A 25959-nucleotide genomic window follows, 5' to 3' on the forward strand; every position below is an offset into this window, starting at 1 on the left:
TCACTGATCAGCGCACAGTGGCCACAGGACACCCACAAAATCACAGTGTGTGTAAAAAAAAAATTAAAAAAGACCACACAGCACCCACAAAAAAAAAAAAAGGTGATCAGTGATGCGACACTGATTACCAGTGAGGGGCAGCAGGTGCACAACCTTTGGTGCAACTGACAGGTATATATAAAAAAAAAAACCTCTGTACCCCCAAAAAAGTTGCTGATCACCTCAGATATAGTGATCAGCACAAAAGGCGGGGGCAGCAGACACAAAATTTAGCACTCTCTATCACTCTCTGTCACTATCTCTCTCTATCTCTCTATCTCTCACTATCTATCACTCTATGACACTGCAGCAGCAGCACTGACAGGTATATCTATATATAAAAAAAAACCTGCGCCCCCAAAAAGTTGCTGATCAGTTAATTTATACTGATCAGCACAAAAGGAGGGGGCAGCAGTCAGTATTATAAAAAATATATAGCACAATCTGTCACTATCTCTCTCTATCTCTCTCTCTCTATCTCTCTCTATCTCTCTATAACTATCACACTGCAGCAGCACAAAATATAGCACTCTGTCACTAGGCCTCTCTATCTATCTCTCTCTCTCTATCTCTCTATCTCTCTCTCTCTATCTATAACTATATCACACTGCAGCAGCACAAAATATAGCACTCTCTGACACTATCTCTCTCTCTATCTCTCTCTATCTCTCTCTATCTCTCTCTATCTATCTCTATCTATCTCTCTATCTAGCTATTACACTGCAGCAGCACAATTTCACAGCACAGTATCTCTCTCTATCTCTCTCTATCTCTCTCTATCTATCTCTCTATCTAGCTATTACACTGCAGCAGCACAATTTCACAGCACAGTATCTCTCTCTATCTCTCTCTATCTCTCTCTATCTCTCTCTATCTATCTCTCTATCTAGCTATTACACTGCAGCAGCACAATTTCACAGCACAGGAAGGCACAAGTAGCAACAGGATCCAGGAAGCATCCAGCACACTACAAGCACAGATCAAGCAGTGATCAAGCAGTGATGAAGCAGTGATCAGGTAAGTATGGAGCAAGGTTCTGGTCAGTATATCGCGGCAGCTAGGCACGGTGACCGCACTGCACGCAATTCCAGACCGGAATGGCGTCTGCAGTGCAGTCACCGTTAGTTTAAACCCCCCTCCATGGCTGTGATTGGTCCGTCGGTCCGACGGACCAATCACGGCCTTTGGGGGCGGGCGGGGTGAGGTGGGGTGACACCAGTGTCACCCTTACACCCCGCGGTGATTGGTGCTGTACTTTACAGCACCAATCACCTCCGATCCCGTGTCACCGGCGAACGTTATTCGCCGGTGACACAGGAAAACGCTGTGAATGGCTGTTCACACTGAACAGCCAATCACAGCGATCGCCGACGGGGGGGCGGCATCGCAGCCCCCCCTGGGCATGCACGGACATGTCTGCTGTCAGGGACAGCAGACATGTTGAAACTGTCACCGCGTCTATAGACGCGGTGACAGTTTAAATCCATGACGTACATTTACGCCATGTGTCGGGAAGTGCTTCCCGACCATGACGTAAATGTACGTCAAATGTCGGGAAGGGGTTAATTAGTACATGCAGAATCAAATGTTGCATGTGTAACTGTAAATGATAATGAAAAGGCCTCTGAGACCTAGTAGTTAGCATCACATGGAGCTCGGTGTTGTCTACTGTCCAGAGATTAAAGAATACACCAGTATTACTGATTATTAGAACAGCCTCTGGACCAATGCCAACCCCTTCTCTCACCCACCACACACATTTGGAAGAAGAAGATGGGACACCCTAGAAGGAGGCATGGCTTTGTGAGGAAGAGTGTGGTCTTGTAGTACACTACCTTTTTGGTACTCTTTACCTAGAACGGCGCCAGCGATTGAAATCGCGGGCGTCGGGGGTAAAAATCGCGGGCATCGCGGGTAAATCGGGATGCCCGCGATGCCCGCGATGACCGCGATTTTTCCATAGGGAACAATGTTAAAAAGGCTGATTGACCGCGATTTTACTGTTAAATGCCTCAATGGACCCGATTTGGCCATAGGAATCAATGTAAAATGGGCCACAGAGCCCAAATAGGCACAATTAACCCTTCAATGTCCCCCCCAATTTTTAACGCCACCCCACGATCCACGCCAACCCGAAGCGTGGCGAGCGGCGGCGGTACGCGTCCTCTGACCTTTTCATGCCCTACTATCCACTAGGGCGTGGAGTGAGAATAGAATAGTGTGGCGAGCGCAGCGAGCCACCGAGCCCGAAGCGTGGCGAGCGCAGCGAGCCCCGCGAGGGGACGCGGATACCTTCACAGGTAGACGCGTCCCCTCGCGGGCTTCACAGGTGTCGGCGTCGCCACGGACACCTGTGAAGCCCGCGAGGGGACGCGTATAACTGTGAAGGTATCCGCATCCCCTCGCGGGGCTCGCTGCGCTCGCCACGCTTCGGGCTCGGTGGCTCGCTGCGCTCGCCACACTATTATATTCTCACTCCACGCCCTAGTGGATAGTAGGGCATGAAAAGGTCGGAGGACGCGTACCGCCGCCCCTCGCGGGCTCGCTGCGCTCGCCACGCTTCGGGTTGGCGTGGATCGTGGGGTGGCGTTAAAAATTTGGGGGGACATTTAAGGGTTAATGGGCTCTGTGGCCCATTTAACATTGATTTCTATGGCCAAATCGGGTCCATTGAGCCATTTAACAGTAAAATCGGGTCCATCGCGCCTTTTAACATTGATTCCTATGGTAAATCGGGAGCATCGCGTCGCGGGCATCGCGGGTACATTTATGGCCGGCCGCGACGCGACCGACACGATTTCCATGTTTAACATGGGTTTCAATGGGAAATCGCGGGCATCGCGTCGGTCGCGTCGCGGCCAGACATAAATGTACCCGCGATGACCGCGACGGGCGCCCTACTAAGTAAAGAGTACCACCTTTTTTATCACTATGAGAGTGTCATTGGCTGACATTACGCCCACATACAGGCATGTACTAGACTTAGGCACTCCCATGGCAGTGCCCATTATTGTTATAGCAGTCAGAGGAACCTTCTATATCGACCTTAACTCTCTGACTTATTAGCTCTGGGGATCTCAAGTGTTACCTTGCTATGTTGGCGTATCACATATGTTATTATTAGGTAGATGGTGAAAGCTGGGGAGGATAAAGTAAAAAAAAAGATGTAAGTTAAATTAAAAATAAAAAAGATTAAGAAGAAAAAGCAGCAGTGTGTGTGTTGGGGGGGGGGGGGGTTGAAATCGTGGGAGAGCATTAGAGGATGGGTCCATAGCTGTGGAAAAGTAATAGGTGAGTTTGTGGGTACCGGTGATGTACAACTTATCTGTACTCAACCTACTGTGTTTATACTTTCTCCATTATGGTCCACCCCTTTATTTTCACTACAATAATGTGAAAACAGATTTTTAAATATGTTTTTTCACATTATTTTAGTATCACTTTAATATTTAGCAAAATTCTTCTCCATGCCCTAAAATGTTGAATCCTGACCTGATTTCCCATATTTGTATAGCCTAAATGTACCAATTTCAAACTGTGATTTGAGTGTTCCTAGGCTGCATTATGTTCCCCCAGAATTGCCCAGCCAATGTCCATCTTACAATGAGAACCATCCTTTTATTTAATTTTTACCCAAAAATTCTTCAAATGCCACCCTCCAAACACTGCACTCCCTGCTGCAGCTCAGAGCAATGTTTGTCAACAGGTCTCTGAAGTGATCACAGCTCTACCATGTACTGTATGGTATGCCCTGGGCATATTACTTTGTGCAGCACCAGGTGACAGTATATTTTTGAATTGTTGGAGGACACAACTGGAGCACCCAGAGGAAATCCACACAAGCATGGGAATAATATACAAACTTCACACAGTTAGGGCCGTGGTGGGACCCGAACCCAGGACGTCAGTGTGATGAGGCAGTAATGCTAACACCATCCGTAATGTAATTCTTTATTAACCCCTTCACTGTTAATCCCAATAATTTTCTGGGCTACGCCTTAATGCCCAGGCTGGCAAGCCCGGAAAATTCTCAGGATTGCCAGTGATTAGCTCCGGGCAGCGCTGCTGAGTTCATCGCTGAACTCAGGCAGCTTCAGCGCTGCCCAGCTACCTCTCCTCTGCCATGCCCCTGGCCCACCCCACCCCCGGCTGTTGCATTACAGCCTGCGGCGCTGGCTTATGACAAGCTGGTTGCCGGGGCACAGGGCCGGGTAGCGGCTGATTGACGGTTCAGCAGCGCTGCCCGGACCCGGGGAGACAGCTGTGTTTTTTTTTTTATCGAGCGCGCCCCAGAAAAAACTCTCCCAGTTGGGAGAGCTCCCTAAAAAAAACACCACTGAAGGGGTTAATATGAGAACTATATTTTAGTCACCTACACATGGCACCATTGCAGTAATTCAAGGAACAGCTGTCATAGATTAAACAAAATTACTTTCATTTTTAACTCTGTGGTGGTCGCTTTCTAGGCGGGTTACTGACACTGCAGATTTCTGTGTGGCAAGAATATGCTATAGGCAATTTCCAATACATCTGAAGTTTAATACCATTTGTGAGTGTGAATGTCTAATTAGAATTGGTGAGGTTTGTGTGGCCATTGGAGTGAAATGTTTAAGAGCTGGGTTCTAGTAATTCAAGCATTGTATATCATGCGGAGGAGGAGGGAGAAGATTATTATTGTTGTTAAATAGGAGGTTTATAGAAATTAACTTCACTACAAAGTATATTTAAAATAGGTGTTTCAACAAAACAATCAATTACTATAATATAATTAAGGTTTGTTAATATCATGAAAGTCTGAGCTTTATTAAAATAATTAAGGTCTGTCTTTTATAAATATCATTGTCTGTCTTTTTGTCTAGTGAAATAATGTATTTCTAATACATTTAATTTTTGTGAAGAACATACAAATAACATTTCATAATGGTTTAATTTAAAATAAATTTCTTAGAAATACTCACTGGCTATATACTGTAGCAAATAACACATAGAAAAATGCTCATTCAGAATCATATGCACTACCGATGTTGGGTGCAGTGGAGCATTTAGCAGTGTTACGATATGGCGCATGCACCTAAATGGCACTATGCATGCATCCCAACAGTGTCCATTTAGGGTTGCAGTTGCGATTTCAGATACAGGCAAGGAAAAGCGTATTGGCAAAGTAGTTGCCATTTTTGGAGAGGTGGCAGGAAGGGGACTAAGCCCCAGTGACATGTCCCTAAGACTCCCCCACACATTGTTAGTATGGCATTACCCTTCTTCTTCCTCCATTTTTATTTGCAGCAGAACTGACCTGAGGCATTGCTAAGTAGCTGCTCTTCTGTGTGCAGGTGGTGTGAGAGCTGCTGAGGGCTGCTACACTGTCCGGGCTGCTCTTCTAAGGCCTGCCTGCTGGTTCCTCCAGTACAGTCATGTGACTTCCTGTTCTTGTCTCAGCAGGAAGCAGCACACACAGCACAAAGCATGGAGATGGACACTTAGTTGTCCCAGTATATGCCGGGTCACTTAAAGTATTATAGATAGACCAACTGTATATAAATAATAATAATATACACATATACATAACAGCAGTGTAGACCCCTGGGCACTGTAATGAATTGGGGCCCCTACCTATCCTCCAGTAGTAGGGGTGGGGGGTGCTATAAACGGAAGCTTTGATATCCCGTGGGTGGTAGGGGGTATTATATCAACCGCTCAGCATGTAGGGCCTGAATCAGTAATTTTCACTAATTACCCCTTTACTGCACAGATGGTGGGAGATGAGGTGGGAGAAGGGGGCATTGGGCTGAATGAAGGGGTCCTGGTACTTAACTTCCAGGTTGGTAGAGGATGTTTAATATGCAGAGGAGGGGTGTATAGTGGAGTGGGTTTATTATTCATAATTTTCTGGTGGGAGGACAGCTTACTTGACTGCAGATATCTCCAGTTCCCGGAACTAGATTTTTTAGATTTTAAGAATTAAATTAAAAACTAGAGAATTCCACCTACCAAATGGTATTAGGGACTAGGAGATCAGAGTTCAGGAGGCAGAGCAATCCGCCAACGAGAATATAAAACTACACACCAGGTGTGTGGAGCTGGAGCAGTAACCAGCTGCTGGAAGGCTGATATCTCTGGTTCTGGGCACAGTAGAGACAAGCTACTCTTGTCCATCAAAGGGGGAGAGTCCCAGATTTTGGAATATACCCTCAGAAAAACTCTAAAGGTGCGTACACACTGGGCAATATGATTGCTGGCAATATATTGCTTAGCAATCATATTGCTTAGTGTCCTGTTTTCATCTGCGACCAGAGATGGTCGTAGATGAAAATGTCACACTGCTGGGAGAAGAGGCAGTGGAAGTCGCTGGTCTGAGGGGCTGAAAACAGGAGCGTGCACTCGGCGATTTATCGCCGGTGCACACTCCCATCGCTGGCAATATGGTCGCTCAGCGACCATATTTCCAGCGATATTTGCAATAATCGCCCCTGTGTGTACGCACCTTAAGTCAGAAAGAACCTGAAATATCTGACTGATAAGAGCAATTAACAGGCTTGGATGGGGACCACTGCTTTGAAGTCAGATATCTCCAGTTCCCCTGTGCTGATTTTTTAAATTCTTGTACCCATGGAAAGAGGGGACCATCGGCTTTCAGGATAGGTCCCTTAGATTCCTGGGTGGTTTCTGGGTATATAGAAGCCCCCCTGCGTGTGCCACTGCACATTGCTCTGTTCCTAAACTTCCCTCTTAATGTATGATTGCCATCACCTGTGTTGAAGTACCTTTCTTATCAATCAACCTGTTCAACACAGATGAAGGTATTCATACATTAAGAAGAAAGTCCAGGAGCAGAGCATTGTGTCCTTCCTAGAGAGGGTCATGTTGGGAGGTATGCACTTGGTTGGAGAAACTTCACCTGCTATAAAGCTGGCAGTGGGCATCTGAGCCCCTGCATATTAGGACACATGGATGTAAGGAAGGACTTTGTATCAGACATGTGACTACCAATAGAGGCAGCTGTATCCAGCTCTGCCTTCACCTCTGAATCAGAACCTCATTGTTGTGGTTACTTGGAAACATTAACTTCTCCAAACAGCTTTCAGATTAATATTATGTGAACCACATTATTTACAGTAAAAAGATTGATTAATAAATTGCACACCATTGAGCAAAGAGTGATAAAAACAACATTGTGCACTGATAAATACACTGCTAAAAAATATAATAATTCATGATTAATAATTGCACACCATTGAGCAAAGAGTGATAAAAACAACATTGTGCACTGATAAATACACTGATATAGTATATTGATGGCAGAAGCATAATACACAAATACGCAGAATTGTTAGGGAAGCACAGCTGGTGTAATCCTGTAAAGGAGAGCTGGACAGTGTCTTCACAATATGTAATTACTGTATGTGTGCAATGCATTACACCAGCATTCAGCAAGATTACAGTGATGTGTATACAGTGATGTGTATACATCAATCTTTTCTAAGTCTTAAGTTGTTCTAAACATAACTAAGACAAACAACAGCCTATGACCTATGTACAAGCTAATTATTAAAGACGTTATACAAAAATCTGAATATAGTACCTCAGGGAGATTGTAAGGAAGACCACAGGAATTTCTTGGGAAACTAGAAGCCATTCGGTCAGATAGTGGTCAACTCTTCCTGGGAAAAAGAATTCTACCAGCTTCATAAACTGCAGGAAGATATGGTTTAAGCCTACAACTAAATCTCAAGGAAAATGTACACAGCATAGGAAAACAATAAACCATATTTTCCTATTTAAAATAGAACTATACAGATGTGTCCTCATACAACAATGCTGTAGCAGCACTAAACAGACCCTCTCTGTGTGTATCAGTTCCAAGGTGACTTGCTCACATTGAGCCATAATTACCTACCCTCCGGCATTCTGCAGGAGACTCCCTGAAATAACAGCAATCTCCTTCTCTCCCTCATTTCACCTAGCCCACATTACATGGTTACATTTTTTGGTGAAAAAGGAATGAGAGAGATACATTGACACTGAATTATCAGCACCATTTCTCAGCATTTTAGCAAATTTTAGAAAACGCCGGAATACCCATTACAAATAAATCCACACACCTTAATGCCAATTACACATAAGGCCACACACCATAATTTCCATTACATACTATATAACCAACCGTAATGCACATTACACATTTAACATATAAGTGCTGCTCACCTACATGCTCATTGCTAGGGGGTTCTTGCTTGATGCCAGGGGCTTCATGCTCGATGCCAAGAGGGCTTCATGCTCATTGCCAAGGGGATACATGCTCCTTGCCAAGATGGAGTTGTTAAATTATCATTGCAAAGGGGGAGTGAAATTGCTCATTGCCAAGGGGGGGATTTCTGGTTTCTAAGGGGGAATACATGCTTGTTGCCAAGAGGGAGTGAATTGTTTGTAGCCAAGGGGGAGTTAAATGCTCATTACAAAGGGGAGTGAATTAAAGATATATACGGAGCTGCACTTTTGCTTTGCTTAGACATTGACTATACAGATGGGCAGCGCACAGTTCTTGCTGCCCGGCTGTCATTTCTTTACATTGTGTGTGCAGCGGCAGCCGGCGGTCTAATGGGTGATCCGATGCACCCCACGGACCACCCCGTAGATTTGCCTATGACAGTACACCCACACTTCTAGGTCCCATGTTCACAATCTCTCCATATATGCAACTAGACACACCCTTTGGGCGGAGCAGGACATCCCATTCAATGGGGCACTGTGCAAAATTCTACTACCAGGTATAATCTCCCTGAAACTAGTTTTCAAAAGTAGGCAAGTATGCACTGAGCACATAATTTGATAAAATGTGCTCCCTAATTGCACAAATAAAACACAAATAAAAATCTGGTATGACAAATATACTTTGGTAGATTATATTAATCAATTTGATCAATGTGACATTTGCACATCTGTGTGTGACTGAGTCTGTGTTAGAAATTTTTTGATGTTAACTAAAATGAAAAAACTAATCCCTTAAGTCAGTGGTTCCCAAACTGTGTGCCTAGGCACCCTGGGGTGCCTCAGGACACTTGCAGGGGTGCCTTGGGTTGGTGGACCAGGATCAATTCATATTATTTATGGTCAATGTAACAGGGAAACCAGTGCTTGTGGCTGCCAATCATAATATATGTGGACAAACAGAAGCAAATCCTGTCCCTCACCAGATAACTGACACATAAACACAATGTACTTAATTTAATATTTTTTTTTTCTGAATTTCTCGATAAGAAGCATTTGGCCTAGGGGCGCCATGAAAATATTTTGATGCTCTAGGGCGCCATGATTCAAAAAAGTTTGGGAACCCCTGCCTTAAGTGACAGCCAAGCACAGTGTCTCTGGTGCAGATTGAGTGGTGTTTCACTGTGCATGCAGGGAAAATAAGATGCACATTTAAAGAAAAAGGTCACTACAGTATGTTACACCACTTTTCATGGCTCAGCAACACCGGATGTCTCTCACCGTTTGGTGGCTTTGTGTATGAGGACATGCCTGTATGAATGGACTAAAGCTACTATCTACATGGTTGACAAAGGTATAGATGATCTGTATATGCATGTAAATTACACAATGCATTCGCATATAAACACAGCAAACAAACAAAAAATATAATACTTGGAAACTTTTGGGAGCAGGGTGGTGCTAGGGTGTTTGGCGCCCTCCTGCAAACTTTACATGCTCATTGTTCAGGCGGGATTACATGCTCATTGTCCAGGGGGGTTTACATGCTCGTTGCCCAGGAGTGGATTACTTGATTGTTGCCCAGTGTAGTGCTGGGCACATTGACAGATGCTTGTAAATGGACATAGACTCTCCACCCCTGAGGTGCCACTCCTCGGCCGCCTTAAGCTACATAAAAATTCCAGGAGCCGGGGATCCAGCAGGGGATAGCCAACAGAGAGGAATGTCCCTCTGGCTTTGCGCCCCCTGACGCACTTACCATGCTTACTAGCTCTGCCCCAGTAGCAGTATCGCTTACAGGCATAATGCCACAACTATCAGGGCCACATACACATATGATGCCCCAATTAGCAGGCCACATACATGCATGATGCCCCCAGAAGCAGGGCCACATACATGAATGATGCATTCAATAGCAGCACCACTACTATACATACATAATGGCCACACACATTCATTCCCTCACTGTAGTGGCACTTACCTAACAATTCCTGGCTGTCTCGTCCTGTAATATGCAGCAAACATTCTTCCATGTATCCCCGACACCCTTTTCTATCTAGCTCTGCCCGTCTGCTCATGTAGCCCCCACCCTCTTTTCCGGGACACGCCGTGTGTTGCTTTCAACAGGTGGCCAGGTGACAGGCTCCTCTAGCTGCAGGCACTGCCTGTTCTATCCTATTCAATGGCGAAAAAATAAACACAATGTCCAGCGCTTCCAGGGTTCCCAAAATAAAATGATTATAAGCGCTGGACATTGTGTTTATTTATTTGCCATTGAACTGTGATTTTGAATGACACCCACTGCACTAATTGTATAGCTGCCTCCTGTATTATTGTGCGGACAGAGATTCATAATATTTTTATTCCTCTGTTCTATCCTGTGACAGTTGCAGCAGTAGCCAGCACAAGCAACTAAGTACACATCAGCAGGGTGCAGATAAGGAGAGCGCCTCTCCAACCTGGCACCTCCCCGCTTTGCAGGATCAGATGAGTGGGTCGTGCCCAAGGGCGGATCCAGGATAAAATGACAGGGGGGCACCATGATAAACGAGGGTTTGAGTGGGGGAGGAGCGGTGTTAGTGTTGCCAGTGTACGGCAGAGAGAGGGTGGGAATGGAATTAAAAATAGGCCCTGGCATTTAAAGTATGCAGGCCCACCATGGAGACAAAGGTGAAGGATGTAGTGCTCCGGAAAAGGGTGTGTGGTGTACCACACCATATACAACTTCTACACATTATGCAACAAAATACTAGACCCTATTATACTTGCCGATTACACATGATGCCAAATGGAATGAGCCAAAATTCACATAATAACACACAGATTGAGCCAAAATTCACATCATGCCACACGGATTGAGCCAAAATTCACATCATGCCACACGGATTGAGCCAAAATTCACATAATGCCACATGGATTAAGCCAAAATTCACAATACGCTTCATAAACAGGAACATTGTCCACCAAAGGCTTACATTAAACATTTACACCATAATTTCCATTACATGTTAAGTTACACACCATTATGTCCATTATGTATTATGCCAAACACCATAATGCCTATTAAAAATGATGCTACATAAGTGCTGCTTATCTACATACTCATTGCCAAGGGTTCCATGCTCATTGCCAGAGGTTCCATGCTCATTGCCATGTGGGATTACATGCTCATTGCTAAGGGGGACATGCTCGCGGTAAATGGGGGACATCCGCTGCCAGGCAGAAGTGATAGCCACTGACAGTGGCAGAGCCTGGCTGTATTCAGAGCACTGCAGGAACCACTTTAATTGATGTACTGTTATCATTTCAAAACTGCCCAGCCAGAAGCTGGGACAAAGGTGGAATTTATTATGTATCACAAATATGTGCATGCAAATCAGTAGGCATGACTACTTACCTGCCAGGACAGCTTTTCATGTAAAGTACTGACTTCCAGGTCTGTAACCTGGGAGTCCTCTAGCGTAGACTTCAGCCAGCTCATGTGCAAGTCATAGGGGACATAAAGGGGCATCTTATGAAAAGAAACCTATAAGCTTTTATAGGCAATGCCACCAATAGATGGAGTTCCGTATCCAGTGGCGGCTCCTGCCTTTAGACTTAAGGGGGGCTGCATATGGACGAGAGCAAAATACACACTTTGAATAACTTTAATATTAAAGTACAGAAAATTATACTCCTCTTAAAGATCTACACACAAATAATAGTTTAAATAAATATTATTCACAGAGGCTCAAATATTATAAAAATAAAAACTTCCATGCACCTCTCTGGTGAAGCACATACCTTCCTTCAGCTGCATCTCACTGAGTGACTCACTGAAGTCTGGGCATGGTCACTGCAGAGGATTTGCGTCTCCTGGGCTGCACAGGCAGCAGCCCATGGAAGCACTGTAGCTCTGGTGATGTACACAGAATGTTTTCCTGCTGGAAAGCTATTGTTGTCATCACTCCATGTACTGGCAGCCCAAGTGGCCGAGGAGTTTTCAGTCCTCTGTATGATGGGCAGTAGCAGCTTCCAATAGGAAGCTACTACATGTGTAACAGCACCCCTGTGTTGGTGTAGTGTCGTACCTAGCTTCCTCGGTCTGCTGGATCGGTTCCACGACTCAATGGCCTCTTCTTCCTGATGGGAGACTGTAGCAGAAGGATGAACACCCCAAGCAATGCACACAATAACCAACATACACAGTGGCGGTGACAATAATATTTATTAACTAGAGAACTGGTCACTGTTGCAAATCAATTAGGGTTAATGTTAGGGAAATGCAACAAGCATCACATTACATGTTATGCAATTAAAGGCAATGTCATCAATAAGGCTTCGGTAAATATCATAATAATCATTCAGGCAAACAATCACTGTACTAATATATTATCTATACCATGCATGGCGTAGTGACTTTACTATAGCATTCGGCTTGTTCTGAATATGAACTGTCCGGTTCCTTAATGTCCTCCAAGAATAATGAAGAATTAAAGCAGAATGGTGCACGGTTATTTGTATTCCAATATACAGTCCTGTTATGTAGGTTCTTTAGATGTATACCAGCAATGGCAAATAGAGGGCGCTGTAGATCATGCGTGTCATGTCAGAGTCACCAATAGAGGTCGCTTTGGATATAGGCAATGACAGTTCTTACCAATAGAGGGCACTTTGCAATAACAGCTCTCACCAAGGTATGTAAAAAGTGGCTGAAGTATGGTTATATATGCATATATATAAAACCCCAAAGTTTAAGGTCACGTGTAGAAATAAACACAATGGCAGTTAGAATCTTGGGCAATAATCACACACTTTCCTCTATGAATGGCAATCTCCCCTCCACAAACTTGTGCAAGTGTTCTTCTAGTTGGAGATAGGTTGGATAACCTGTAGCTGGCCCAAACACTCCCTTTAAATGGCTTGATCAGGGATCACAGACATCTGTCTATATACGTAGTATATAGGTAGTATTCACTCCCACACAAAACTGTGTCCGGCTGCAGGGTTCCTCTTTCTGAATAGGACCTCCCACTCTGCACCAGCTGTTAGGCACATGCTGAGACAGGGGTTTCCCCTGCACTGCTTTCTATACTTCTTTATGGCTGTAATCAGATGGTTGTGTTGACACTGCTATCAGCACTCTGTCTGGGGATGTCTCAACACTGACCCCACAGGCATCACCAGTCATGGCTTCTGTGATCCTTCCAGTATCTCACATGGGTTCTCTCTGTGCTTGCAGACTTTGAAGGGCTATATATCACCTCTCTCTGTCTGGGTCAACATTCCACATCCAGGTGCATGCAACAATACTTGTATCTGCTCACTAATAGAACACTCTTAGCTACATTAAGCCATTTTTTCCCTGCAGTTATTTAAAGGGGAAGTTTGCACTGGGCTGTGTACAGCATGTCTCAGCAACTCTGAAACAGGCATGCTGAGCATTGTAGTTCTACAGATTCTGGGTCTGGCGTGCCACACATGCTGAACTCCTCCCCACATGAGAGGAGGTCACACATGGAGCCTGGTGTGACTCCTGACAGGAAAGCCATGTTATCATGTGATACATGAGGACTGGGAGAGACACAGACAGCCAGCAGAGAGCTCCAGAGGTAGATCCAGCAACCCCCCTCCCCCAGCGGGTAGAATGCGTACCCCCCTCTTGCGCAACCATGCGTGCGCACCAGCGAAAGCGCACGCACACCGGAGCTCTGATGCTGTCTATCTGTTTTACACTGGAAACCTCCTGGTTTTCACTGGAGGGGCTGCAGTCCTGCAGCCCTATAGCAGGAGCCGCCACTGTCCGGATCAGACTCATGCTCAGGAAAGCTGCTCTAAGCAAAGTTACTAATTCTAAAGCCAGCGATTTGCAACCTTATTGGCTGGTATATTAAACATGTTTTAATAAAACAATTAACCTTTGTATTATTTTAGTTGCCCTGTACCATAACTTTTATACAAACAACTACAGTATAATGACAGTTTAGTTTCAGCATCAGGGCAAAAGGTGCATTATAATACAGGAACTGCATAACAGTGTCACAACACTGGCACAGGAGAATCTTATCTCAGCAGGATTCTGCCTCCCTCTGGATACCCTCTCATCAGCACATTCATTTTCCTTGTCAGTAGAAGCATCCTCTACTCTTCTTTCTGGCCAGATCCTACCGCCATTTCTGTAATCTGCTGTATAATACTCAGGGCCGGTGCAAGGCACCGGAGCGCCCCAGGCGAGTCGGGGTGGGGGCGCCCCGGTGCCGGGGGGAGGGAGGGGGGGGGGGTGGTACCTGTATAAAAAATTGCTGCCCCGGCGTCCCTGCAGTGCTGGGGCGGTCAGGGGTGTCCGTGCCGTAGGGGTACCTGTGGCGCCGTCATGTGTATAAAGCTGGCTGCGGCCGGCGGGGTCCCTGTAGTGAATAGCAAATAACTAGCGCTTCCGGCACCGCCGCGCGCATAGCGCTAGTTATTTGCTATTCACTACAGGGACCCCACCGGCTGCAGCCAGCTTTATACACATGACGGCGCCGCAGGTACTCCTACGGCACGGACAGTCGGACACCCCTGACCGCCCCAGCACTGCAGGGACGCCGGGGCAGCAATTTTTTTACACAGTTCGCTGGGGGTGAGGGGCGAACTGCCGCCCTCCAGGTGCCGGCGCCCTAGGCAAATGCCCTGATAATACTGAGACACAAAACATGGGTGCTCGTAGGTCTGGTTGTTTTTTGGAGCACAACATTATGTGAATATACACTACAGTACCTCAATTATATAATTATGCAAATAATGAAATAATTTGTGTATGTCATTTAGGGTGTGCATGCACAAAATAAAAAAATATATATTTTATTATGGATGACAACCTTAAGTCTGAAAGCAGCATTTATTACTGATAATTGTGTGTTGCCTGCAAAAAGTTAGTTGTTGGTGACCATTACCCTGTCTCGATAATGTAAACAGGTCTCCAGCTGTTATATGAAATATAATACTGTACTCACATTTGCTGACATTTGCAGGCCAAGTATCAGTGACTTTGGTTCTGACCATTATGCCTGGAGTTTGCTCTGCTCGGCCTTTTGGCTAAGATCAAGTGTAGTACAGTATCTGTTCTTATTAGTGGGTATGGACTGGCCTCTGGCAGAGAATAGAGAAAGGCTGGACTGAGTAGCTGCTCTGATGGGCGGAGGGTTTGGGACCCCTCACGCCTGGGAGTGGTGAAAAGTCTGGCTGAGTACCTTCACCTCTGCCAGTGGTAGGAGGTGTTGTTTCCGTAAACCCACTGGTAGGAGGGGGGGGAGAAACACTGGGCCTAGTAGTTTGGCTCACTTGACGGGGTTCGTAGCCCCCGAAGGATGAGACAGCGAAAGTCTCAGTCTAGTATCCATTCCCAAGGAGCGGAGAAAGGCTGGGACTGAGTAGATGGCTCCTGTTCCAGAGGTTCGTAGCCTTGATGGGGAGTCCACGAAAAGCCCAGCTTAGTACCTTAACCTTGGGATCGGAGAAACACTGAGACTGAGTAGATTGCTCTTCCGAGGGGGCCTCAACCCCTAAGGGAGTCATTTGAAAAGCCCAGTGGAGTACCCATTCCCATGGCAGGGGCTGGAAAGTGCCCTACGATGGGAACAGAGAAACACTTGGTCGAACGCTGACTGGCCGGCTGCCTGGAGACTGAGGCTGCACTGTGCCCCCGGGGAAACTCGGGGGTGCCAAACATGCATGGGTGATCCCCAAATCTCCATGCACTAGCACTGCACACTTCCCTTTAGGTTAGCGCTTCACGTCCTTACCTCGTCCTTTTGGATGGGGTAGGACAATCTTTCACACCCCCACCCCGGCCTTCTGGCTGGGGTCTCTTTATTTATTTCTCTTCCCTCTCACATTCATCACTTTTCACGTTCCTTGTTTTCTGTAGTTTTGTCACTTTTTTTTGGGTAGTGTGGCTGACCCTTACGGGCCTTCCATTTCCCCAATGTGCCGAAGCTCTCATCCTTTTGGGGACAGCTTCGGTCCCCTCGAGGACGACCCCGAGCCGCAAGGCGGAGGGAAGTCTAATGCGGGTCTCTCCAAACCTTCGGGTGCGGAGGACCCACCGTCCTTACCCTTCCGAGGGTTGAGGAAAGACTGTTCCTCTAAGCTTTGGCGAAGAGGACCCACCAATCCCTATTTTCCCCTTTTCGGCCTTACGGTTGAGAGGGGTTAGGGGAAAAATGGGGCCCTTCTCCTTTGGTAGAGGGTCCATTTCGATCGCACGACCCACTATGCACATGTTTAGGCACAGCACTGGTGGTAGGGAGCACACCTCGGGCTCCTGAGTTTTTTCAAACTCATGCTCTGCTGGTATTATTGTGGGCACACGACAGAATTATTCTGAGAAACTTTTATAGGATAGGTATTCTCACACAGGTTTTTTTATGGTTTATAATCATCTTTACAAGTGTTAATTGCTGCTAAACCTCACTGTGATCTATAAATTTGTTGAAAATACTATTTTTATTACAACTGTGTAGAGCAAATGTGTGTTTTGCAATAAAGGATATATGTCTATACCTCCTGTGCTTTCTAATGTGCCAAAACAAATCACAATTGATATGATTATACCAGAGCCGGATTAAGCCTTTGCGGAGCCTGAGGTCACTTTAGACAGGGGGGCCCCCTCCCACTTGTCAATACTGGCCGCATACTGCACGGGAGAATATTACACTGTCAAAACACAGAGTAAAGGCAGTATAAACTTGGTCAATGGGTAACTGCAGGGGGGGGGGATTTATATAAACATAAATATATATATATATATATATATATATATAGGCGGGGGGTATAGCGCGGCACTCAGGGCGGAATGAAATCAAACAACAGGAGCCATACCTTGCGGTTGACGTTTCAGCCTTTCAGCTTTTATCAAAACAGCTAACAGATAAAAGCCGAAAGGCTGAAACGTCAACCGCAAGGTATGGCTCCTGTTGTTTGATTTCATTCCGCCCTGAGTGCCGCGCTATACCCCCCGCCTGCATCCAGCGTCCAGCGCAGCTGCCCGCTCAGCGAAGGCACCAGGCACCTAAGACGCAAGAGGACTGGAGTGCCGGCATTGCCCTGTACCTATATATATATATATATATATATAAAATACCACATGAAAAGCCTGTGTTTGTCCCTCTGTACTTTACTCTGTAGGAGCCCTGACAAGATCAGCGATTTAAAACCCTCTCATGATGAGGCCACTCCTGCTCCTGACCTCCATGAGCCTGCGAAGCATATGATGAGCTCCACCAAGCAGAGCTCAGCACAAGCCTCTCAGCAGCTGACCTCTTGTGCAGTCTCATGGGACTTAGTCAACCCCCAGTAATGCAGTGCACACTTGTGTAGTCAATGGCTCCAGATGCTCAGCACCATTAATCATTGTTACATTGGCAGATAGGAGAAGCTGCAGCATTACCTCCACTCCCATGCACATAACCTTTAGCTTTTTTTAAAATACATGCCAACCACAGGGGGGCCCTAGATAGAGGGGGGCCCAGGGGTATTGACCCCCTTTGCCCCCCCCCCCCCTTAATACGGCCCTGGATTAAATCCAAGATCTGAGACCAAGTACTGAGATTATTTTGTCTCTGCTTTGAGACTTCTTAAGGTGCATACACACTGGCTGATATATCGGCCTCTCAATTGAACAGCCAAGCTATCGATGGACTATCGACCAGTTTATACCATTGATATATCTGTGAACTGCATTGTTCACAGATACAGAGCATTTGTGTACGGTCGAGTTGAGTTTTGCTGTCAATCATGACAGATTCTGCAGGGTGTATGGGGAACATGCTGCCTAATTGGTGTGGCATGGGGGTCCGACAGTCAGGATTCCAATGGTCATCAGACCAATGTCGAAATCCCGACTGCCGGTACTCTGACAGAGGGGCGAGTGCAACCAAGCCCCTTGCGAGGGAGAATAGCCCTTATAAGTAGGGTTCCTGACTGTTGGGCTTTTAACAGTCGGTATTCTGAAGACGGCTTACTGACCATCGGAATCCCTACTGTTGGGAGGTCATCCGGCATCCCTGCCTGATCCGTCTGTAGATTTATCTGAAGATATATGCTAGTGTGTACCCAGTTTCTCTCCTATAATAGCCTAATACTGTATGTGTGTAGTCAGGGGCACGTGGGGGGGTGGGGGGATTTGCAAATCTGACAGTAAAATACTGTAACTAGTAATTGGAATATTATATTTTTACTGTTGTTGTTATGTTTTGCCCTTTGCTTTGCTTGAGCTGTCTACTAAAGCATAAATTTGAAGAAGTAACAATTATTCTCAGTCTAAGCAGCCAAATATTTAATATCTGTTATGATTTAAAGAACACTTATTTTTTTTTATAATTTCTTAAAATATAAAATCAATCAGTTTAGATTCAGTTTGCAATGAAGTGTATGAAAATCCTGTTTAGCAGTATGCCATAATCAATAAACAGCATGCTTTATCTACTGTACAACCATAGCATTTATAGGGCACACATTTAAAATAAATTATTACCAGTATATTTTTCTATGCATGTTCGCTTTAACTACTTGGGAGCCAATGGTATATTACAGAAACTATAAAACAGACTAAAAGCAAAATAAATGTTGACCCCTTTGCAGATTATAAAACTTGTTTTAAATAAATTGTTTAAATATTTCATTTACTTTCAGTGGCGTAACTATAAATTTTTCTCCCCACTGCCACCCAAAAAAAAATCTGGGCGACCCTTCCCAATTCTCCTTACACATTACACTGCAATCCATAATGCCAATTACACATTACTCCACATGCAATCTACACATATATATGTATATATAATTATACATACATACACCCGAGGAGGAATTGGATATATAAATACAGATAATTCTTGGAACAATTGAAATGTACATACAGTACGTGTCTTTATTAAGCACTCACATTACAAGTGCCTCTGGATACAGGATCAGTCAGACAGTGACTCATCTGAACTGATGTGAAGCTTACCTATTATGTAGATAATAAGATGTCCCTCTCTAGACACACTGGCAGAGCTGCTGCAGCAAGAGTGTGTACCCACGATTTGCGGGTCTCTGAAAAAGGGGCGGAGTCAAATCACAGTTTGTTTGTTTTTTAAATTAATTGTCCCTGACATGGCGCCTCTCTCTCAAATTTGGCAGGGGGCTAGATGCCCCTATTCCGACCGATGCACCTAGTGCCAGTACATATTAGGGTGTTCAGTGACCTGACCATAATCACCAACCCAGCCCGGTTACAAAAGAAACACACACAGACCTCTGCTGACGCACAGCTCTCCAGCAGCCTCTGCTCATCGGGATTTCACTTGGCTCCCTGCTTGTATAGTATCTGGGATCTATGGAGAGATTAAGAGATGGACAGTTACTACTGCCGTTTCCCAATCCTATTTGCCGCAGCTTCCCTGCTCCCAGTGCTGCTTACGCATGAGTCACGCTGCTCACTTTCTTATTGAGCTTCTGTCGTGACATGTGGACAGTCAGTGCACCCTGCAGACCCCATGGGCAATAAATCCCCCGAGCCACCGCGGTGGCTGCTGCACCATTGTTACGCCACTGTTTATGTTATTCTAAAAGAAAAGCGCCAACACTCCTTTATACTGTATACAATGTTGTTTAGCCCCTTAACTGGTTAAAATTGTTTTAAGAAATGCTCAGAAATTACTGTGTTGTTTTGACTGAATTGCGTTAAGAACATATATTTAAAAACACAATACATTTTTTTTTAATATGGTTTGATTTATAGTTATATACTGGGCCACTGATGATCGGATAATTGTAACTATTGTGGCTTTACATTTTAAAGTTGGCGGCTAATCCCTGCAACTGCAGTGTGTGTGTGTGCGTGTGTGTGTGTGTGTGTGTGGGGGGGGGACGGGGGGGGACATCAGCCCAGAGCAGGGGAACACCCGGCATGTTATGGAAGTCCCTATAAAAACTTTGAGTGTTCCTCTGGGGATGCAGGCGGGCTGATGACTGCTTGGGGCTGTCCCCCTTCTACGTCCAGGTGCTTGTAAATTAAAGTCAGCCCAGACTGACTTTTATTTGCAAATGGGTGGAACAATCATTCCATGGTCGCTGACCATCAAATGATTTTTTACCCGTACACTTGTGTCAGCATACACATCTATTTGCATGCAAATGCAGCTGTTCGCTCAGGGAAGGGGAGCGTATGTTCGGTCGTTCTGCAGGCGGTGTCTAACCACTCTATAAGCATCAAATGTACGTTGCTTGTCGAGCCAACTTGAATCCCCCCCCTGTATCCATGATGTGGGTGTATACATGCAGTGATGCAGTGTAGCTACAGTAATTTAAATATTTGTCATTCCACCATTGAATAATAGCCACTAGCTCCAATTTGTTCTTTAGCCCCGTGAAGTAATACATGTCAATGAAAGTTCTTACCTGTGACTTATTTCACCTTCTGAAGTCATTTCTTTATTTAAATTTTTTTCATTATATCTTTCTATTTCAGGTAGAGCATTTATAAAACCATGTGAGCAATGGCGTAGCTACAGGGGTCGCAGCGGTCGCAGATGCGACCGGGCCCCTGAGCCAGGGGGGCCCAACCCCCGCCACTGTCCTGGAAGAGGGAAGCGAACAGGACGCACGCACCCGTTCCCAGTGCTGCTTTGCGGGCCCGCGTGCGTCGCGCTGACGTCACGCGGCAAGGGGTCCCCTTCCTATTGGCTGCCTGCAGCTGGGGACGGGACACGGTGGCCGTATCTGAGCTGTGATTGGCTGCAGCGGCTCCGCATAAATAAAATAACATAAATCAGTTAACATATATCTTGACTGTATGTTAAGCACCACTACCAAGTTAATCAATGTATTTTTTTTGCAGGCATTGTTTCGCTCATCTCATTGGCTATCCTTTCATATGAGCGTTATACCACTCTGACTTTATACAACAAAGGGGGCCCAAAGTTCACTAAAGCCCTGTTTGCTGTGGGTAGCTCCTGGATTTACTCCCTGATATGGACAGTGCCACCTCTGATTGGATGGAGCAGCTATGGGAAGGAGGGAGCAGGGACCAGCTGTTCGGTGCGCTGGACTTCTGAGTCGACAGAATCCGTTTCCTACATTATCTGCCTTTTTATCTTCTGCTTGGTCTTACCAGTTCTCGTAATGGTATATTGCTACGGAAGACTACTTTATGCTGTAAAACAGGTAAGAAACTTACACAAAGCTTATCACATGTTCTCCAAATCTTTTACTTTTATTTTTTATATTTTTCTTTTTATAATTTGTTTTACAAGTACTCAGAATACTAATGAGTGAATTAGTAAATCATCCATAAATCACGCTTTACTGAACTAAGACTTCAGAGGTCTATCTGGTTCAATGGAACAAATGAAATGCATCTAAAATATTTTGCTGATTGGTATTCCGTGATTAGAGCAGAATGTTGCAATTTCTAGAAATCAAAAGCAATACAATCTGACTATATGTACCTTATACTTGTCTGCTTTTGGATACATTAAGGGGCTGATTCTGAGTCAGAATTTTAAGCAAGTTTTAGAATTTAGCAAATGAGCCAAAGTGATTATATACACTTTGGAGTTTATTCTGGTTCACTCGCAAAGACAAATTCCTTCTCGAATTGACAAAACCATGTGCACTGCAAGGGGGGAAGATGTAACATGTGCAGAGAGACTGAGATTTGGGTGAGTTATTTTATTTCTGTGCAGGGTAAATACTGACTGCATGATTTTACACTGCAATATAGATCTCAGTTTGAAGTAAAACCCCACCCAAATCTAATTCTCTCTGCACGTTACACCTTCCTCCCTGCAGTGCACATGGTTTTGTCCATTTGAGAAGGAATTTGCCTTTGCGAGTGAACCAGAATACAGGGCCTTTATGTATTTCAATCTGATTGTATGGGGAACAGATCTATGCTGCATCTTGTTTTATGTGAAATGTAGGTGTATTGGGTGGGAACGAACTGGGTGGAGACAATGGAACTCATTTTGGATGTGTCATGGTAGTGTCATGGGAGTGCTGTGGCTTGTAGCAAGACATCTGTGCTAATCTGTGTCATTCGTGGAGAAGGAGAGCCTGTTTCCTAGCAATACCAACAGTAATTAGGCCAACAGAAACTTGAAATAACATAAGTTGGTAAATCAGGCTACTTTGAGTCCAACTCCCAATCAACCTCTAAGGCTTATTAACATTGTTATATGAAGAGGATGTATTGAGAATCCCAATGGTCAGAATCCTGACACTGGAATCCGAAAAACACTCACAATGTCAATGGCTGTTCTTAGTTAAGTATTAGGGTTAAGTACTAGAAGAAGGGTTAGGATTAAGCAGCAGGAGGGGGAAGCTCATTTAGGGCCAAATGTATAAAGTTTCATAAAAAGTGATAAAGTGGACAGTGATAAACTGTCATTTTTTAAACCCAGCCTGTAACATGGCAGTTAAAACGTGATTGGCTGGTTGTTTATCACTCTCCATTTTATTACCTTTTGAAGCTTGATACATCTGCCACTAAACTCTTCTCATTTGACAGTTAAAAATGTTACACCCATGAACATATTGGCAGTACTGTATTTTATGAAGCGCTGCCCACACCAGCCCCTAAATGGCCAATTATTGAAATCAATTTGCAGCTTAGTGGACACTGCATCTGTTGTCACACAAACAGATCTGCACATGTGCAATACAGATTCTGAGCATGCGCAGATCGCCTAAAATTGAGGATAATTCAGTGCTGATCGCTGTTGTGCAAATTTGAGCTACTGCGCATGCATACAGATCATAGCGTGCATATACGAGGCCAAACTGCACCAAATATCTGTAATTTAATCTATTCGCAAACCCCTGGAAACTTGACTAACAGGAAGCCAGCGTTCAGGCGTGGTAACCTGCTGCTTTCTGAGAGTAGGAAAATTCTATGTGCACTCATTACAATTAGAGATGTGCGCAGACACCTGTGTTTTGGTTTTGATTCTAAACCATTGTTGGGTTTTGTTTTTGTGAAACCACCCCAAATGTTTTGAGTTCGGTTTTGGGTTTGGTGTTTGATGTGTTTTTTTCTTTATTATTATTGTGTTTTTTTTTTTTAAATAAATACAAATTAATTAATAACAGACAAAACCATGTAATATGGACCTGTTTTCGTCAGTATAATTAATATTCAGTAGTTTTGAGTCAATTATGCTTACCTCCCCATACACTCTCCTAAATGAACTGGCAACTGAAATCACAAGGGCCCTTATTCTGATCGGTGCGGATATATCCGCGTGCGTTCGGCCCGCCGATGTTTTGTGTCTGCGCATGTGCAGAGGCGTCTCTGCGCATGTGCGAGCGGGGCGTACGGCGAAATTCCGCATGATATGTGAACACTCCGAACAGGGGGTGGAGAGGGGCGTGAAGGGCTATTTGGGCTCATTACCATATGCATACGCCCCGCGATTCATGGGAGTTCCCATGAAAACGCTGGGCGTACGTATGGTAATGCGGCCGTGACGCACTTGTAGGGGGCGGACATATGACATCGCTGGATGTCAGCTGCCACAAGGTCCCCCGGCCGTACCATGAGCACCGTGGCTGGTCAGCCTTGGACGGGGTGGGTACCTGGAGGAGTGGGGACCCCCCCAATAAAGGGGTCCCCCCCCCAGGCTTCACCCGTCCAGGGCTGAAGCCCGGGGCTGTCACCGGCGTCCCTGGCCATTGGACGCCGGCCTGATATGGTTAAATTCTCATTCCTAACATTGCTTAATACAGGAGAACTACAAGTGCCAGCAGACCTCCCCCGCAGGCTGGGACTTGGAGAAATACAAGTCCCAGCATGCGGGGAATTAATGGGCCCGCTGGGACTTGTAGTCCACCTGTAAAAAGAATGTTAAAAGAAAACACACACACAGAAAAGTAAAACTTTATTACACACACATCCACACACACCTCACTTTTACACCGCTATACATACCGATCCAGGATCCAGCGCTGGTCTCTCTGCAGCAGAGCCGGACAGCCCACACTGACAGCGGGCTGAACCGGCTTCCTCCGATGCAGCTAACAGCTTCTGTCGCGCTGTCCCAGCGCAACAGAGGCTGAGAGCGTCTCCGGCTTATGTGTCTCCATGGAGACGCATAGCTCAGCCAATCAGGGCTGAGCTATACGTCTCCATGGAGACGCATCGCCCAATCACGCTCTCAGCCTGTGTCGCACTGGGACAGCGCGACAGAAGCTGTTAGCTGCATCGGAGGAAGCCAGTTAGGAGGAAAATACAGCACTCACCCGAAAGAGATAATTGATACACTAAGGAAAATTTCTATATATGTTCACTTTAGATAGAGTAAATAAAAAATATAACTGAAAAAGAGTATTTAAACATAACACTAAATGGTGTATGCCCTCCCTCCCCTTTATTATTCCCTTTTTTTTTTTTTTCCTCCCTTCACTCCGTATTGTTAGAAACTCTGTAATGATACACGCGATAGAAAATAAGATATCACCTGCTATTATAGATATTAGATGAAGGGTCCAACAGGGGAAGAATCCTCGAATTTAGAAGAGCTGATGGAAGGTGGGGGAGGGAGGAAGAAGAGGAAAGAATAAAAAGGAAAACGGCATTTAGGTGTAGGGACGAGGATAGAGCAGTTAGATATAAAAAGTTAAAATATGGCACAAGGCACAATGCAAGATGTATGTAGGTATATTTGTTGATGTAAAGTATTGTACTATGTCTGTATATATGTGATGTCTGTGAATGTAAGGAAATGTAAGGAAAAATGTTTGTAAGTTTTTTGTAAATATAAAATACAATAAAGATAAAAAAAAAAAATACATTTTTTGTATAATTGAGTTACAAGATTTCTCATCCATTTTATGAGCTTTTTAACAATAGTCCTAATTCAGTAAGGATCACATATGATAAGTTGCTCGTATCAGGAAAAAGTGCATACCACCCCCTGCCTGTATTTGTGATCGCAACTTACTGCGATGCGCTCAGAGTTAAGATGATAATTGCGACCATCGGTGTCCCTCTGCGACAGCAGCCCAATGAGTAAATCGACATGACCCCATTTCTGGAAACACTGGCTTCTGTAAACGCTCCCTGTGATCGCCTCTACCTTTCAATCAAGCAGAGGCAATTGTAGTTTTACAATGCGATCCCTATTAAATCGCAGGACATGTCTTGTAAAAGCACTTGCACTTGCACGGATCGCTATTAAGTGCAGATAACCAATTTTGTGTGTCCCCCGTCTTAGGGGACTGTTATAGGAGTCCGTAGACCTATCAGAGTAAAGGTGCCCACAGACGCATCGATCCCGGCATGCGTTCTGTGCTTAACTAGCACACATAGCATCGCATCGTATGCCTTGTGCATGTGATGTGCATGCGATGCGATGCGATAAAAACCTAGTACAAAAAGTATGTGCAGCACATACTTTTTGTACTGTGCGATGAGGTGCCGCAGGAGCGTGCACCCCATCGCATAGCATTGCACCGCCGGGATCGGTGCGTGTGTGGGCACCATTACTGCTGCTAACTAACCTATGTAACTTAATTATTTATATAATTTCTCTACACTCATTTCTTTTTTTGCACTAAGCGTCTGTTTTTTTCTAGTTTGTTTTGTTCTACTGTGTCTAATATGCTATTTCTGACATTGAGAGGCAGATGTATCAAGTCTTGATTAGTGATAAAAGGGAAGGTAATTAGGCACCAACCAATATGCTCCTTATTGCCAAGTTGCAGACTGGGCCT

General features: G+C 45.0%; 1 protein-coding gene across 4 annotated transcripts in view; it reads left to right on the top strand.

Annotated features, from left to right (window-relative positions):
* LOC146060609 (pinopsin-like) overlaps positions 1–25959 on the top strand; it is a 251475-nt gene that overhangs the window by 153355 nt on the left and 72161 nt on the right. For all 4 annotated transcript variants that reach the window (XM_083174000.1, XM_083174001.1, XM_083174002.1 and 1 more), the window contains one exon: positions 21086–21411. In XM_083174000.1, coding sequence (XP_083030126.1) covers positions 21086–21411 — 326 coding nt within the window. The remainder of the gene's footprint in view (positions 1–21085; positions 21412–25959) is intronic.

This window comes from Crinia signifera, chromosome 2, assembly GCF_055691185.1.
Source record: "Crinia signifera chromosome 2, ASM5569118v1, whole genome shotgun sequence".
In the NCBI taxonomy this organism is placed as follows: Eukaryota; Metazoa; Chordata; class Amphibia; order Anura; family Myobatrachidae; genus Crinia; species Crinia signifera.